The 12,656-nt window shown below is 48.8% G+C and overlaps 2 protein-coding genes across 4 annotated transcripts; one reads left to right on the top strand and one right to left on the bottom strand.

The window, feature by feature from the left end:
* Nucleotides 1-5,122: 5,122 nt before the first annotated feature.
* On the bottom strand, nt 5,123-8,589 carry LOC125166136 (class I histocompatibility antigen, Gogo-B*0103 alpha chain-like). 2 transcript variants are annotated; one of them, XM_047859867.1, is made up of 8 exons: nt 8,430-8,589; nt 7,874-8,143; nt 7,394-7,669; nt 6,529-6,804; nt 6,305-6,412; nt 5,816-5,848; nt 5,623-5,670; nt 5,123-5,495 (listed from the first exon to the last, which is right to left on the bottom strand). In XM_047859867.1, the coding sequence occupies exons 1-8, from the start codon at nt 8,500-8,502 to the stop codon at nt 5,491-5,493; spliced, it is 1,089 nt and encodes a 362-aa protein (XP_047715823.1). In that variant the 5' UTR covers nt 8,503-8,589; the 3' UTR covers nt 5,123-5,490. The 2 variants fall into 2 exon arrangements, with proteins under 2 accessions (XP_047715823.1, XP_047715824.1); XM_047859868.1 differs by having other exon boundaries at nt 6,305-6,379.
* On the top strand, nt 8,577-12,200 carry LOC125166142 (spliceosome RNA helicase DDX39B-like). 2 transcript variants are annotated; one of them, XR_007152364.1, is made up of 5 exons: nt 8,577-8,857; nt 11,075-11,183; nt 11,314-11,434; nt 11,578-11,714; nt 12,056-12,200. XR_007152364.1 is itself a non-coding variant. In XM_047859887.1 (4 exons), the coding sequence occupies exons 2-4, from the start codon at nt 11,358-11,360 to the stop codon at nt 12,094-12,096; spliced, it is 255 nt and encodes an 84-aa protein (XP_047715843.1). In that variant the 5' UTR covers nt 8,577-8,857; nt 11,075-11,357; the 3' UTR covers nt 12,097-12,200. The 2 variants fall into 2 exon arrangements, 1 of the variants encoding a protein (XP_047715843.1); XM_047859887.1 differs by having other exon boundaries at nt 11,075-11,434.
* The last annotated feature ends 456 nt before the right edge of the window (nt 12,201-12,656 follow it).

The raw sequence follows: 12,656 nt of genomic DNA, 5'->3' as shown, positions 1-12,656 counted from the left end.
TGTAAATTTTTTGACACATAGGTTAAATGTAGATTTCTCTAGAGAAATTTGTTTCTTTCTTATAAACTTGAGTCAATATCAATCCAGGACAATAATAAACTGAACTAATGACTAGAAGGTATTTTGGCCCCAAATAAACGCAAATTTGGACTACAAATCACAGAAGCGTTAGTCTGTGATTGGAAATTCTTTGAAGTAGCTGTTTGCTCACTTCGTGCTAGCTCCAAGAAAACCTCCTTAGAATAATATCTTCTTGTTCTTGAAGACAGAGTCGAGTCAATCTGATTCGTGTCACCCTCTCCTGAGGATATGAATCTATGAATCTTAGGTTCCCATACTTTCAGGGAGGGATGTTTCTCATGAAATAGAATGAGCTCTGGGCATTATTTCTTGTCTATGAAGTTCATGAGCCTGAGAAGCAAGCAAAGATTTTCTAGATTTGAAATACACCATAAGTATCAGAGCAGCCATCATCCCTGGCTTTTTGCCTATTATTATATTTTGGCCTAAATGATTATTATTCTCCTGATTTTTCTTGTGGGTGAAATATATACAATATATAATATATATTTTATACATATTATTGTATACATCTATGTATAAATCATGATTAGTTGTTTTTATTGGAAGAGGCAGTCTTAAAACTTAGTCTACTGTGTTACTGGAAGAGGATCCCCATTCACAATTGTTTCATTTCTGCGATTTATCCAGCACCAGACCAGGTGGTAGAATACAAGTCTCCCTAAACCAGTGGTGATCTGTGTCTTCTGTGAGCCAGCACTGGTCTGTGAATGTGCATCAGGCCACAAACAGAGACGGAAATGAAAGTGAAACCTTATCCTGTCTCAGACTGGCTATCAAGACAAAAATAAGCCTGTATATCGTCATTGGATCTGCTAAAAACAGTTTGATTACTAGCTGTTCGTGGACCAGACGTGGAGGAGCACAATGTCTAACCTGGAATGATTTTGCAGACTTTTGTGAGGGTCACATAAAACCTGGTAAATTTTGGACACTCTGCCCAGAAATACGGGCATGTACAAAAAATATGAAGTGTTACTGTATGTATTATTTGTAGTGTTACAGATCTGGGTTACTTAATCCTAGGAAGAGACAAAGGCTGGAGAAGACATTTTGAACAATCACTTCATCACCCGACAGTACTACTCCACTTACTTGTGAGTACAACTGGAGTAGACAAAATAACAACTATCAAGGGGAAAAGTTGAAAGACTCCGTATTTAGTCACTCCTTCCTCCAATCTGACCTGAGTGCCTACAATGTATCATATCAAGTTGTAGTCTCAAATCACTGCTCCAAATGTTGCAATTTGTCATTCTTTTTCCATTCCTGGCCCCCCCCCCCCCCCCCCCGTTTCATGCCCAGAGCTAGTATCCTCTTCCCATATGAAAAACTTCCACATTTAAAAATGTTGACGGAGGGCAGAGACCATGGAGAGGAGAACCCACTTTGCCAAACACTCTTGCATTGGACGTGGCATGAAACTTCACAGTCACGTGACCACCTGCCAGACTCTGCCTCAGGACATGGGACAGATAGGCTGGGACCGCACTACATGGCATTTGGCACAGGTGTGTGAGTGACAGTGGTGTCATGCAGTTAGTTGCAAGGGGCAGCAGCAACAGCAGTCCTAGCCTCCGGATCCAGTGTCCTATGTCAGGGGACTGTGTCGCGAGGGTGGCATCTATACCCAGGAGCAGGGCCCTGGCTATATGTGAGCCTCCCCCTCGGGTCCATTGTGGATTCTGTTCCTGTCTGTGTAGACTCAAGCCTGGTTTGTGACTTTCCTTAAAATAGAACAAGGCCCCACATTCTCTTTCTCTCATCACAGTCTGTAACTGTGCACATGTATCACAAAGAAGGAGAAGTTGATGTAGGGAATAGCGTTAGAGAGCCTGATTTCAGACTTTTTTTCACCAGTTTTACTGAGATATAACTGACATACACCATTGTGTCAGTTTAAGACTACAGTTTCTTGACTTGATACGTTTCTATGCTGCAAAATGCTTACAACCAGAACATTACCCTAGACCTGCAACTTGTCACATAGTTACCATTTCCTTTTGTGTGGTGCAAACATTTAAGATCTACACTCTTGTTATCTCAGAGATTTTATGTTGAGCTGATAACCACTTCCTCAATCTGCCACCTGGCTCTGTCCCCTGGGAGAGAAAATATGTATCTCCCAGCAGGTCTTGCATTTTTCTTCCTAGAAAAAACAACATTTCAATGTGGATGTAAGACCCCTTCCCACAATGAGGGCTCTCATCAGTGACTTCACTGCAACTCTATCTGGTGGAACCCCAGGATTGCTCATGGGTTCGTTACAAAACACTCAGGCCTCTCTCCACATACCCTGTTAGAGTGTTGGGCATGGACCCAGGAATCACTACTTAATAAGCCCCACAGGAGAGGCTGAGGCACAGCCACGTGGGATCCTGCTTTATGTGCTTGGTGCTCAGTGTGTGATGTGAAGACCAGAAGCAGCACCAACCTTGTTATAAACCCAGAATCTCACGCTCTACTCCAGACTGTCTAGCTCTTCCTAAGTCCAGGAAATTCCAGTGGACAATGAAGGTTGGTTTCCCTGGTCTATGTGCCTTCTAGGTGCAGAACCAGAACTGTTCAGTATGTGCGTGTGCTGTGATCAGCTTGCTTAGCAATGAGGAGTCCAGGGTTTGGTCCTGTTCCTTTCTCTTCTATGGCCATCAACTCCTTGGTGACCTGATCTATGCTGAAGGCTCTAAACATCATTTATATGGTGTCACCTCCCACATCTATTTCTTCAACCTAGATATTTCTCCCACCCTGCACTCTATCTCCAGCTGGAACTTCTCTTGTATTTCTAATAATCTCAGTTTCCACACTCCTAATGGGGTGCCTGTGATGCTGCTTCCCCAAATGTCTTACTTCCAAAATCTTCCCTGTTTCATTGGAAGACACCCCCCTTTCTTCTTGCAGTCTGAAGTATTGGATGCTGTCCTCGATTCCTCCTTCTCACAACCCAGAAGTAATACATTAGGACATGCTGCAAAGTTCATCTTTAAATGTATCCAGAACATACACACACACACACGCACACACACATGCACACACACACACACAATAACCAGAGTACAGCAACTTCCTGTTATTTCTCTCTTCAAACCCCAAAATAAATCCAACATCCCCCCTCCTGGAAACTGCACTGGCTTCCTACAGTCTCCCTATGGTCTCCCGCCCTCCACCTGTCGATTCTGCATAGCAGCAAACAGATGCTGCTGAGAGAAGTACTACCACGTGGACCATCTGATCTAAACCATCTGGTGACTCCACATGTCACTCAGAGAAAATTTAAAAGTCTTCTAATCCTAAAGCCTAGATATCTGAGCGCATTTCCCATGCTCTCTGCTCCAGCCACAAAGGCCTCTCACCCTTCCTTGAACAAGGACACGCTCCTGCCCTAGTGTGTGTGCCTGGAAGTTCCCCTGCCTGGAAAGAATTCCTTGAGACATGCTCTTCAACAACTCATTGTGTCCCACCCATCTCTCAGAGGTCAGCTTCCCAGTGAGGCTCACACTTACTACCATAGTAAAGTAGCCACCTTCCCTGTCCCCACACAGATAACTCTCTGGGTCACCTTCCTCAAAGCACCTACCAATTTCCAATTTAAACACTTCCCTTATTTACCGCATTTGTACAATATACAGTTGACTCTGAATTACACTGGTTTGACATGTGCACATCCACCGATCTGTGGACTTTTATACAATAAGTGCTGTCAATGCAGTTTCTCTTATGTTTTCTTACTATTTTCTCCACCTTAATTTATTGTAAGAATATATGTACATATCCATGTAACGTACAAAACATGTGTTGAATGACTGTTCCTGTTTTCAGTAAGGCTTCTTATCAACAGTATGTTATTAGTGGTAGTATTTAAGTTTCAGGGGAGTCAAAGGTTATACTTGGATTTCTGACTGCTCAATGGGGTCATTGCCCTCAGTCCCCAAATTGATCCAGGGTCAAGTAGAGTCTGTCCCTCACCCCTAGGACATATTCTCCACAAGACCAGCACGTTTGCCTCTTCTTACTTACTGAGGTGCTTAGATGAAAAAATAGCAGGTCCTGCACGTGGCACACGACATTATCAGTGGAACAAGTGGTCAGCGCAGAGGACCTATGTCTTCTGGATGAGCCTCAGGCACAGCCGGTCTGTGGCAGCTCCCGCAGAAAGTGCTCCCACCTCACCATCAGTGCAGCCTCTACTTTCCCCCAGGGGTGCTCCCCACTCTCTCTGCTCAGCTCCCCCCTTCCACAGCATTACCCCTGCACAGCACAGCACACAGTTACATTCCTGTCTTTAGAATCACTGTATTTATGCTCTATGAGGTCGTTGCTCCAACCAAATAGAAATCTACATTAGACCCTGCTTTATAAATCCATGAACATGGATGGGAGCCAGAACCAGCATCACTAGAACTAAGGGCAGGGAGAGGGCATAGAGAGGCAGGGAAGGTAGAAACTAACTGAAGTGTAGTAACGATGAGAAACTCTCAGACTCCTCCTACCTCCAGAATCTAAAGAATAATCCAGACGACAGCTCGAGAGGAAGGGGAAGATTGGATGAATCTGAAAATTCATGTCTCCAAACCTCAGAGACCCCTGTGTGCTGGGGCCACCTAGGCCTGTGGGAACAACAGCCCAAAGGACTCCTGGTGCTGTAACCACCGGGGTGATCCAGGGAGAATGAGACAGGAACTTGGACACAAGAGCAAGAACAGGCCTGATGCATCACAGACACAAGGAAAAAAAACCCCAAAAGATGGGCCTGAGGGCACAACCCAGGATGGAGCCTGGGCTGACCCAGTCACAGGAAGCTCTGGCTCCACAAGGTCCTGGTGACAGGTGATGTCCACATCCCTGTGGTCATGGTCCTGGTGAGACAAGGTTCCACAGAAGGGACAAGGACAAGGAGCAGAGACATGACCCAGCTGAGGAGGGAGCACGACACTCCAAGGATGCACTGAGCACCGACTGGACCCAGGCCCCATCCCCACTTGGCTCCTCCAGCCCTCTCCTGTCCCCACCTGCAACAGAAACGGCACAGGAAACATCCAGGTTCTGGAAGGTTCTCAGGGCTTTATTTTCTGTTCCAACCATACAAATCCTCTCTTTTATTATCTCATCATGCCCACATACCAAGAATTACAGAACACAAATTCTTATCAGGATTCTCATTTTCAGTAGGGAAGTAAGGCGTCAGTACTCAGCCCAACATGAAGGAAAGACAGGAATGGAGACAGAACACGAATCAGTATGGGAGGGGTCATGATGGGCATGGGGGCCAGTCTCCTGTGTCCTCACGATATGCTAATAGGAATGCAGACACATTCTGACACCATCTGCAGGAAGTCAGGGGATCTCGATGTCACCAAGTGGGAGCATGAACATATCCTGCATCGCTCAGTGCACCACAGGCAGCGGGTCTCACACTGTAAAAAAAATTATCATGAACACATTTAGGTCAGTCACATAAGTGCCACATTTCAACAGCCCCCCTCATGCTCAAAGTGTCCCTAGTGCCCCCACTCCTTCCCACTTCACCCTCCAGAGTCTTACCTTTAAGAGCCATGAGAGATGAATCAGAGCCCTGGGTACTGTCATCTCCTGGGGTAGATAAACGGGACATGATCAGAGTCACAGGAGTTGACACTAAGGAGCAGCTATTGGGGGTGGGGGTGGGGGCATGAGCTCCTCAAGGGGTCCTGTCTACATTATCCCAGGTTTCAGGGATCACTTTCTCAATACTTACGTGCAGCATGAGAGTAGCTTGGTCCTTTTCCTCCTGTGGAATAAAATACCATTTTAGACACCTGGGACAACTGGGCCATGTGATCCTAGAGCAACCTCCTAATCCTTGTTCACAATGAAGTTTCCAGAATTCTGACTGAAGACCCAGGACAAGATTGGATACATGAAGAAAGAGGTGTGTGTGTGGGAGCGGGTGGGGGTGGGGGCGTCTCAGGACTACCTGACTTGCTGGGGGTCTGTCCTGAGCAGGGACCTTCCTCTGTGTACTGTCACTGCTGGGAATCAGGTCCCCATCACCAGAATTACCAAGTGAAAATCTGTTCTTCATTTTCACAAGTGCTTTGCTACAGAGTGAATGTTAGTAACGGCTCCAGAGTGGGCAGGTCCATGTGTGTGGATGGAACTTCCCAGGAACCAGGCAGGACAATGTGCTACCTAGGAAACCCCCCAGCGGGACAAGAGAACTCAGATCCCCCCACTCTGTTCCTACCTGAGAACTTCTTCCTCCAGATGACAGCTCCAACCACCACAATGACCACAAGGACAACCACAGCAACAATGATGCCTGGGATGGGGATGGAGGGCTGAGAGGATGGTTCTGGAAGGGGAAGGAAGGTGAGAGGCCCAGATATCTGGCTTCAGTCCTCACTTTGTGAAATTCTCCAGAAGGGCCCTGCGTTCCCTGACAGGGGCTCGACCCCAAACCCTCCTTACCCCATCTCAGGGTGATGGGCTTGGGCAGTCCCTCGTGCTGCACATGGCACGTGTATCTCTGCTCCTCTCCAGAAGGCACCACCACAGCCGCCCACTTCTGGAAGGTCCCATCTCCCGCAGGTCTCGTCTCCACAAGCTCTGTGTCCTGGGTGTGGTCCTGCCCATCATGCTGCCAGGTCAGGGTGATCTCTGCAGGGTAGAAGCCCAGGGCCCAGCACCTCAGGGTCACCTCATGGTCAGAGATCCGGTGGCGGGTCATGTGTGTTTTGGGAGATTCTGAGGAAGAAGAAACAGAGAATCCACACTGTGGTTTAGCTTTATGGGCCACTGAAACTGCATCCACGTGACCATCCTGAAGGGGACAGGACCACTGGTCCGGATGGAATAAGCACAAAACCCAGAGAGCAGTCTAGCCTTTGGGATCTCCTGATTCTTGTTAAGTTCTGGAATCAGGGAGAAAACCCAGGTAGGAGGCTGCAGGTCCAAGGGGTCCTGAGTGTGGTGGAGGGTGAGTGACTCAGAAAACCCCGAGTCAGATCTCCAAATACGTTCCCAGATGGAGACAAGGCCTTGAGAGGGAAAGTCAGGGTTCACAAGGTGGCTGCCAGGGTCAAAGGGAACTGCTGATGGGTTATTTCAGGGATGTTTCAACCTGCATCCCAGGGAGAGACTGGATTCCTGTCTCTCTTTTAGAGAAAAGCACCCTCAAGGTGAGTCAGCCTCTAGTAGGCAGATGAACTCCGAGGCGGATCTCCCTCTTCCCACCCGTGGGAGGGGCGCTATCGTGACAGAGTCCATTTTCCCTTCCTCGTGGGAAGCCAGCCCCAGTGGAGGGGAGATCGAGGAGGCCCCGCGGTCCCGGTACCTGCGCGCAGCAGCGTCTCCTTCCCCATGTCCAGGTATTTGGTGAGCCACTCCACGCACGTGCCCTCCAAGTAGTTCCTGATGTCTTCGGCCACACAGGCCTCCTCCCACTTGCGGCGTGTGATCTGCGCCGCGGTGTTCGCTGCGGTCCAGGAGCGCAGGTCCTTGTTCAGGGAGATGTAATCCTTGCCGTCATAGGACACCTGACTGTACCCGCGGAGGAAGCGCCGGTCTGGGCCCACGTCACAGCCATACATCCACTGGATGTTGTGCGACCCTGTCCCCGCCCCGCCCCCAGAGCAGCAGTGATTAAGGTGAAACCGAAAGTAAACCCGCCTAAAAGCTCCCTCGGGCTTTTCCAGGGTCGTGGGACGGGGGTCACGAGGCGTCGGGGCAGCGCTCTGACCCGGAGACTCGGGGCGACCCCGGCCCGTCCGTGGGGATGGGGGTCGTGACCTGGACCCGGGCCCGCGTCGCTCACCGGAACCGCTCTGGTTGTAGTAGCGGAGCATCGTGTTCAGGTCCACTCGGGAAATCTGTGCGCTGTTCTTCACGTTCCGCGTCTCCCGGTCCCAATACTCCGGCCCCTCCTGCTCCATCCACTGCGCCCGCGGCTCCATCCTCGGATTCGGGGCGTCGCTGTCGAACCGCACGAACTGCGTGTCGTCCACGTAGCCCACGGCGATGAAGCGGGGCTCCCCGAGGCCGGGCCGGGACACCGCGGTGGAGAAATACCTCAGGGAGTGGGAGCCTGCGGGCGCGGAGGGGCTGAGACCCCGCCCGACCCTCCTCCCCGCGCGGGGCCCGGGTCCCAGGGGGAGGCGGCCAGGAGGGCAGGGGGAGGGGGACCCGAGTTGGGGAGAGCAGGGCGGAGTCCGAGAGGGTCGGGGGAGGGCAGGCCGGGGCAGGGCGGGAGGCGGGTAGGGGTCTGGGGTCGGGGCGAAGGACAGTCGCCTCCCCGGGGGTTCCGCGTCCCCGCCGGGCGGTCCTCTCCCTCCTGCCCCTCACAAGCCCTTTCCTCCCGACCCCGCACTCACCCGCCCAGGTCTGGGTCACGGCCAGGGCCCCCAACAGCAGCAGGAGCACAGTTCGGGACATCACGAACCGCATCCTCGGGGTCTGGGGAGAAACGTGAGTCTCAGGAGGCGGGTGCGGAAACTTGATACCCCGGAACCGCGGTGCCGCTGATTGGCTTCTCCGGAAACCCGACACTAATAGGAGTGTGAACCGAGGCCGCGTCATCAGTATCCAGGCAGAAGGACCTGACACAGGTTGTGACAGGGAGAAGTGAAACCAGGGCAGATGGGGACTCCCCAACACTGGGCTTCCCCGCCCCCGACGCCGCCCTGGGGCCAGAGACCCTGAGAGGCGGGCCTGGGGACCTGGGACTTGGCCTGGACGCCTCACCTACTGCACAGAGTGCTCTTCGTCCCACTGTGTCCCTCAGCCGTGGACCAGGAGCTGTGTGAGTCACTGATTCTCCAGCATTTTGTTCTCAGGACATCTCTACAGTCTTAGAAATTAGTGAGGATCCCAGGGAGAATTGTGTGAATGTGGATTATATCGATCCTTATTTACCACAGTAGGACTAAAACAGGTTCATATATTTATTAATTCATGTACAATCACATGAAAACAGAAATATTGTTGGTATGGAAAGTAACATTGTTCCCAAATAAAAGGGGCACTGAGAACAGTGGTTTTCTTGCATTTCACATTTTTGCAAGTCTCTTTCTTGTCTGTCTCCTTAGAAGACCACTGAATGTTCAGATTTGCTTCTGCATCTCTTGTGCTGTTTTGGCTGAAGTATATGACAAAATTTATGTCCTTGACCAAATATAGGAGAATAGTATGTGTCATAACCTTTTCAGATAATTATGGGAATTCATGTTTGATACTATATTAAAACTACACAATGTGTACTTTCTCTGAGGTTCTTTGCAAACTGGAACTTGAAACAGTAACATTGACTGTGTCTTTCTCTGTTACATTAACTCCAATGGCCCATCTGCACATGGAATGGATCTTGTACTAATGCATGATTGTTTTTCGGTAATGTGTTGTGTGTTGTTTCACTAAGTAATATAAGTGTTCCAGCATTGATTAGAGTGGAATCAAATTATCAAAAGTCATTTGTTTTGGGGCACCTGGGTGGCTCAGTTGGTTAAGCATCTGGCTTCGGCTCAGGTCATGATCTCATGGTCCGTGAGTTCAAGTCCCGCGTGGCGCTCTGTGCTAACATCTTGGAGCCCGGAGTCTGCTTAGGATTCTGTGTCTCCCTGTCTCTCTGCCCCACCCCTGCTTGCACTCTGTCTCTCTCTTATCTCAAAAATCAATAAACGTTTAAAAATTTTTTAAAGAAACTCATTTGTTTTAATATTACCACAAATCCCAACAGAAAACGTGGTCACTACTGAGAAGCTGTCAAGCTTCTGGGTGGGTCACAGGTTAAATGGGATGGGCTCATGGGTGATGGGTTCTAAGGAGGGCACTTGTGATGAACATTGGGTGTTGTAAGTAAGTGATGAATCATTCAGTTCTACTCTTGAAACTAATATTAAACTGTATGTTAAATAAGGAATTTAAATAAAAACTTGAGAAAAACAATGTAATGGTAAAAACCACCGATTGCTCACAATAACCAGCACAGGGAGATGTTTGGTATTTTGTGGGTCATACGGTGCCTTGTTTTTGTCTGTAATTGGACAAAGTTGTGTCATGGTTTTGGAGTCTCCTTTTGTGCTTTTGATGTTCCATGAGATGACTGGCTCATGTCCCACAGGAATAGTTTGGCCCAGTGGTGGCATCATTCAGCTTCTCACCACACTGAGGCCCAGCTGTCAGTGTCAGACCAGTTCCCGATGTGGGGGCTGCTGTTTCTTCTGTCTTCAATTGCATATTTTAAAACACCTACAACCTATCAATAATAATTAAAGAATCGGTGTTTTGGGGAGCCTGGGTGGCTCAGCCGGTTAAGGGTCAGACTCCTGATCTCATGGTTTGTGAGATGGAGCCCTGTCTCAGGCTCTGTGCTGACAGTGTGGAGCCTGCTTGGGATTCTCTCTTGATCTCTCTGTCTCTGTCTCTGCCCCTCCCCTGCTCATACTCACTCTGTCTCTCTCTGTCTTAAAATAAATAAATACACTTTACAAAAAATCTGGAAGGACTTTTAAATCCTTAAATAATCCAGTATACATTGGCCTTATTATGGTTCTTAAATATGTTTATTTCTTCTTGTATCACAACCTGAGAAGAAGCTTTCTCTCAGCTTATGGATTGTGCAATTTTTTCACACTAAAACTACTCCCAGAATTAGAGTAGGTCTTAGGTTTAATATTTCATAAGCAGGAATATTGGTCATGGTCGTTCCAGACCCTAGTTCCAATACTTATCCCTTTGTCATGGAGTACCTCCTTCCTGTCTCCTAACATGTCTGCCAGATTTGGTTACTGTTCTCTGTATCTCCTCAGAGACCGATTTACTCAGGAAAATCCGAAGCAAAGGAGAGAATGGAAGAGTAATTATCCTTAGAGGAATAAAGGAATCATGTAGTGGGGAATAAGAGGGACTTAGTGGGATTCAAGTGGAAGGTGTACTTCCTAAAATCTCCCACTCTGGCACATTGTCACTCTCCCCTCCACACACACCCAGGGGCCCACATCCCCCTACTCTCCACATACAGGCGAGATCTTTGTGAAGTCTACGCAGCATTGCATTGCCCTGGCCCAGATCCTGGTGGAGCAGAACTTGCCAGCCATTGCCATCCACTGTAGGATGCCCCAGGAGGAGAGGTGAGTGAGAGATGGAAAGATGTCTTGTGTCCTTGGGAGGAAATGAGACCCATGAGATAAAGGTCTGTGAACATGTTTATGATTGTCTTTCTGAGAAACAAACATGTTATGATTGTCTTTTTGGTATCAGTAGTTTAAAGGTCTTCAATAACGAATTCTTGTGGCCAGCAACCTATGTGGCCAAGCATGGACATTAAGCAGGTGAACTCTGCCATCAACTACCACCGGCCTGGCGATTCCAACACCTACCTGTAAGCTGCACACCCACACAGACTTCCCAGTGTCCTCTCCCAGCCCCTGATTTCCTATGTCTTCATACATTACACCCTCGTCCCTCCTTTTGGGTGTCTTCCTACTTTGGGGTCTGCAAGTGCTACCCTCTGTCTCCTTCCAGGAGGCCTGAGCAGGCCAGTTCCCCCAAGGGCTTGGCCATCACATTTGTGTCAAGTGAAAAGATCCTCAGTGAGGTGCAAGGTCACACTGAGGGCAGTAGCAGTGAGCGGCCTGATGAGATGCACATTGTCTCCTCCAGTGAGTATTGATCCCATGAAACTGGTTCCTCCAACTCTTCAGAGTCTCGTTGTTCCTTGGAGACTTTGTCTTGAACCATGTAGTCCAGAGAATGGTGCCTGATGCCTAATGGGCGCCTGACAAGTTTATGTCCCGCGACCTTGATGCCATGTTGGGATGTTTTGTTCATTTCTATGTCCGGTCCCTTTCCTCTCTCATCCAATTAATTTTTTTTTTGCACCTCAGTCTCTCCTCTGTCCCCACACACCACACGAACACCTGCATGTATAGGGGTTTGTGCTTCTGCCAGTCTCACTTAGCCTTCCCATGCCTTATTGTAACTGTGCATGTTTTCTCTGCAGTTGAAGCCATGGGAGAGGACGCACCATTTCACAGAGCCTGATGCAGGTCTCACACCCAGGAACCAGGAGATCATACATGACCTGAGCTGAAATCAAGAGTCGGATGCCCAACTGACTTACCTACCCAGACACCCCTAAGGTTTATACTCCCTAATTAATTTCTTTTAAAAAATATTTTTAACTTTGAATATAGTTGGAAAATACAATTACATTAGTTTCAGGTGTACAAAAATTGACTCAACTTCTGTACACATTTTCTTTTTTTGAGAGAGAAACAGCCAGAGCAGGGAAGAGACTCAGGGAGGGATGGAGGGAGGGAGGGAGAGAGAGAGAGAGAGAGAGAATAAGAGAATCTCAAGCAGGCTGATTCCTGCGGGGCTGGATCCCATGGCCCTGGGACCATGAGCGGAGAACCCACTGCCACCCAGGGGCCCTTCACCCTCTGTCTACACCATGCTGTGCTCACCAGAGTGTAGCTGCCACCTGTCACCAGACAGTGATGTTACAGTATCACTGATGATATGCCCTGTGCTGTGCCTTTTGTTCCTATGACCTGTTCCTTCCATAACTGGAGCCTGTGCCTCCACTGCCCTCACCCACT

Source organism: Prionailurus viverrinus, chromosome B2 (genome assembly GCF_022837055.1).
Source record: "Prionailurus viverrinus isolate Anna chromosome B2, UM_Priviv_1.0, whole genome shotgun sequence".
Lineage (NCBI taxonomy): Eukaryota > Metazoa > Chordata > Mammalia > Carnivora > Felidae > Prionailurus > Prionailurus viverrinus.
The sequence above is the reverse complement of the archived record's forward strand: the minus strand, read 5'-3'. Positions and strand labels throughout refer to the sequence as shown.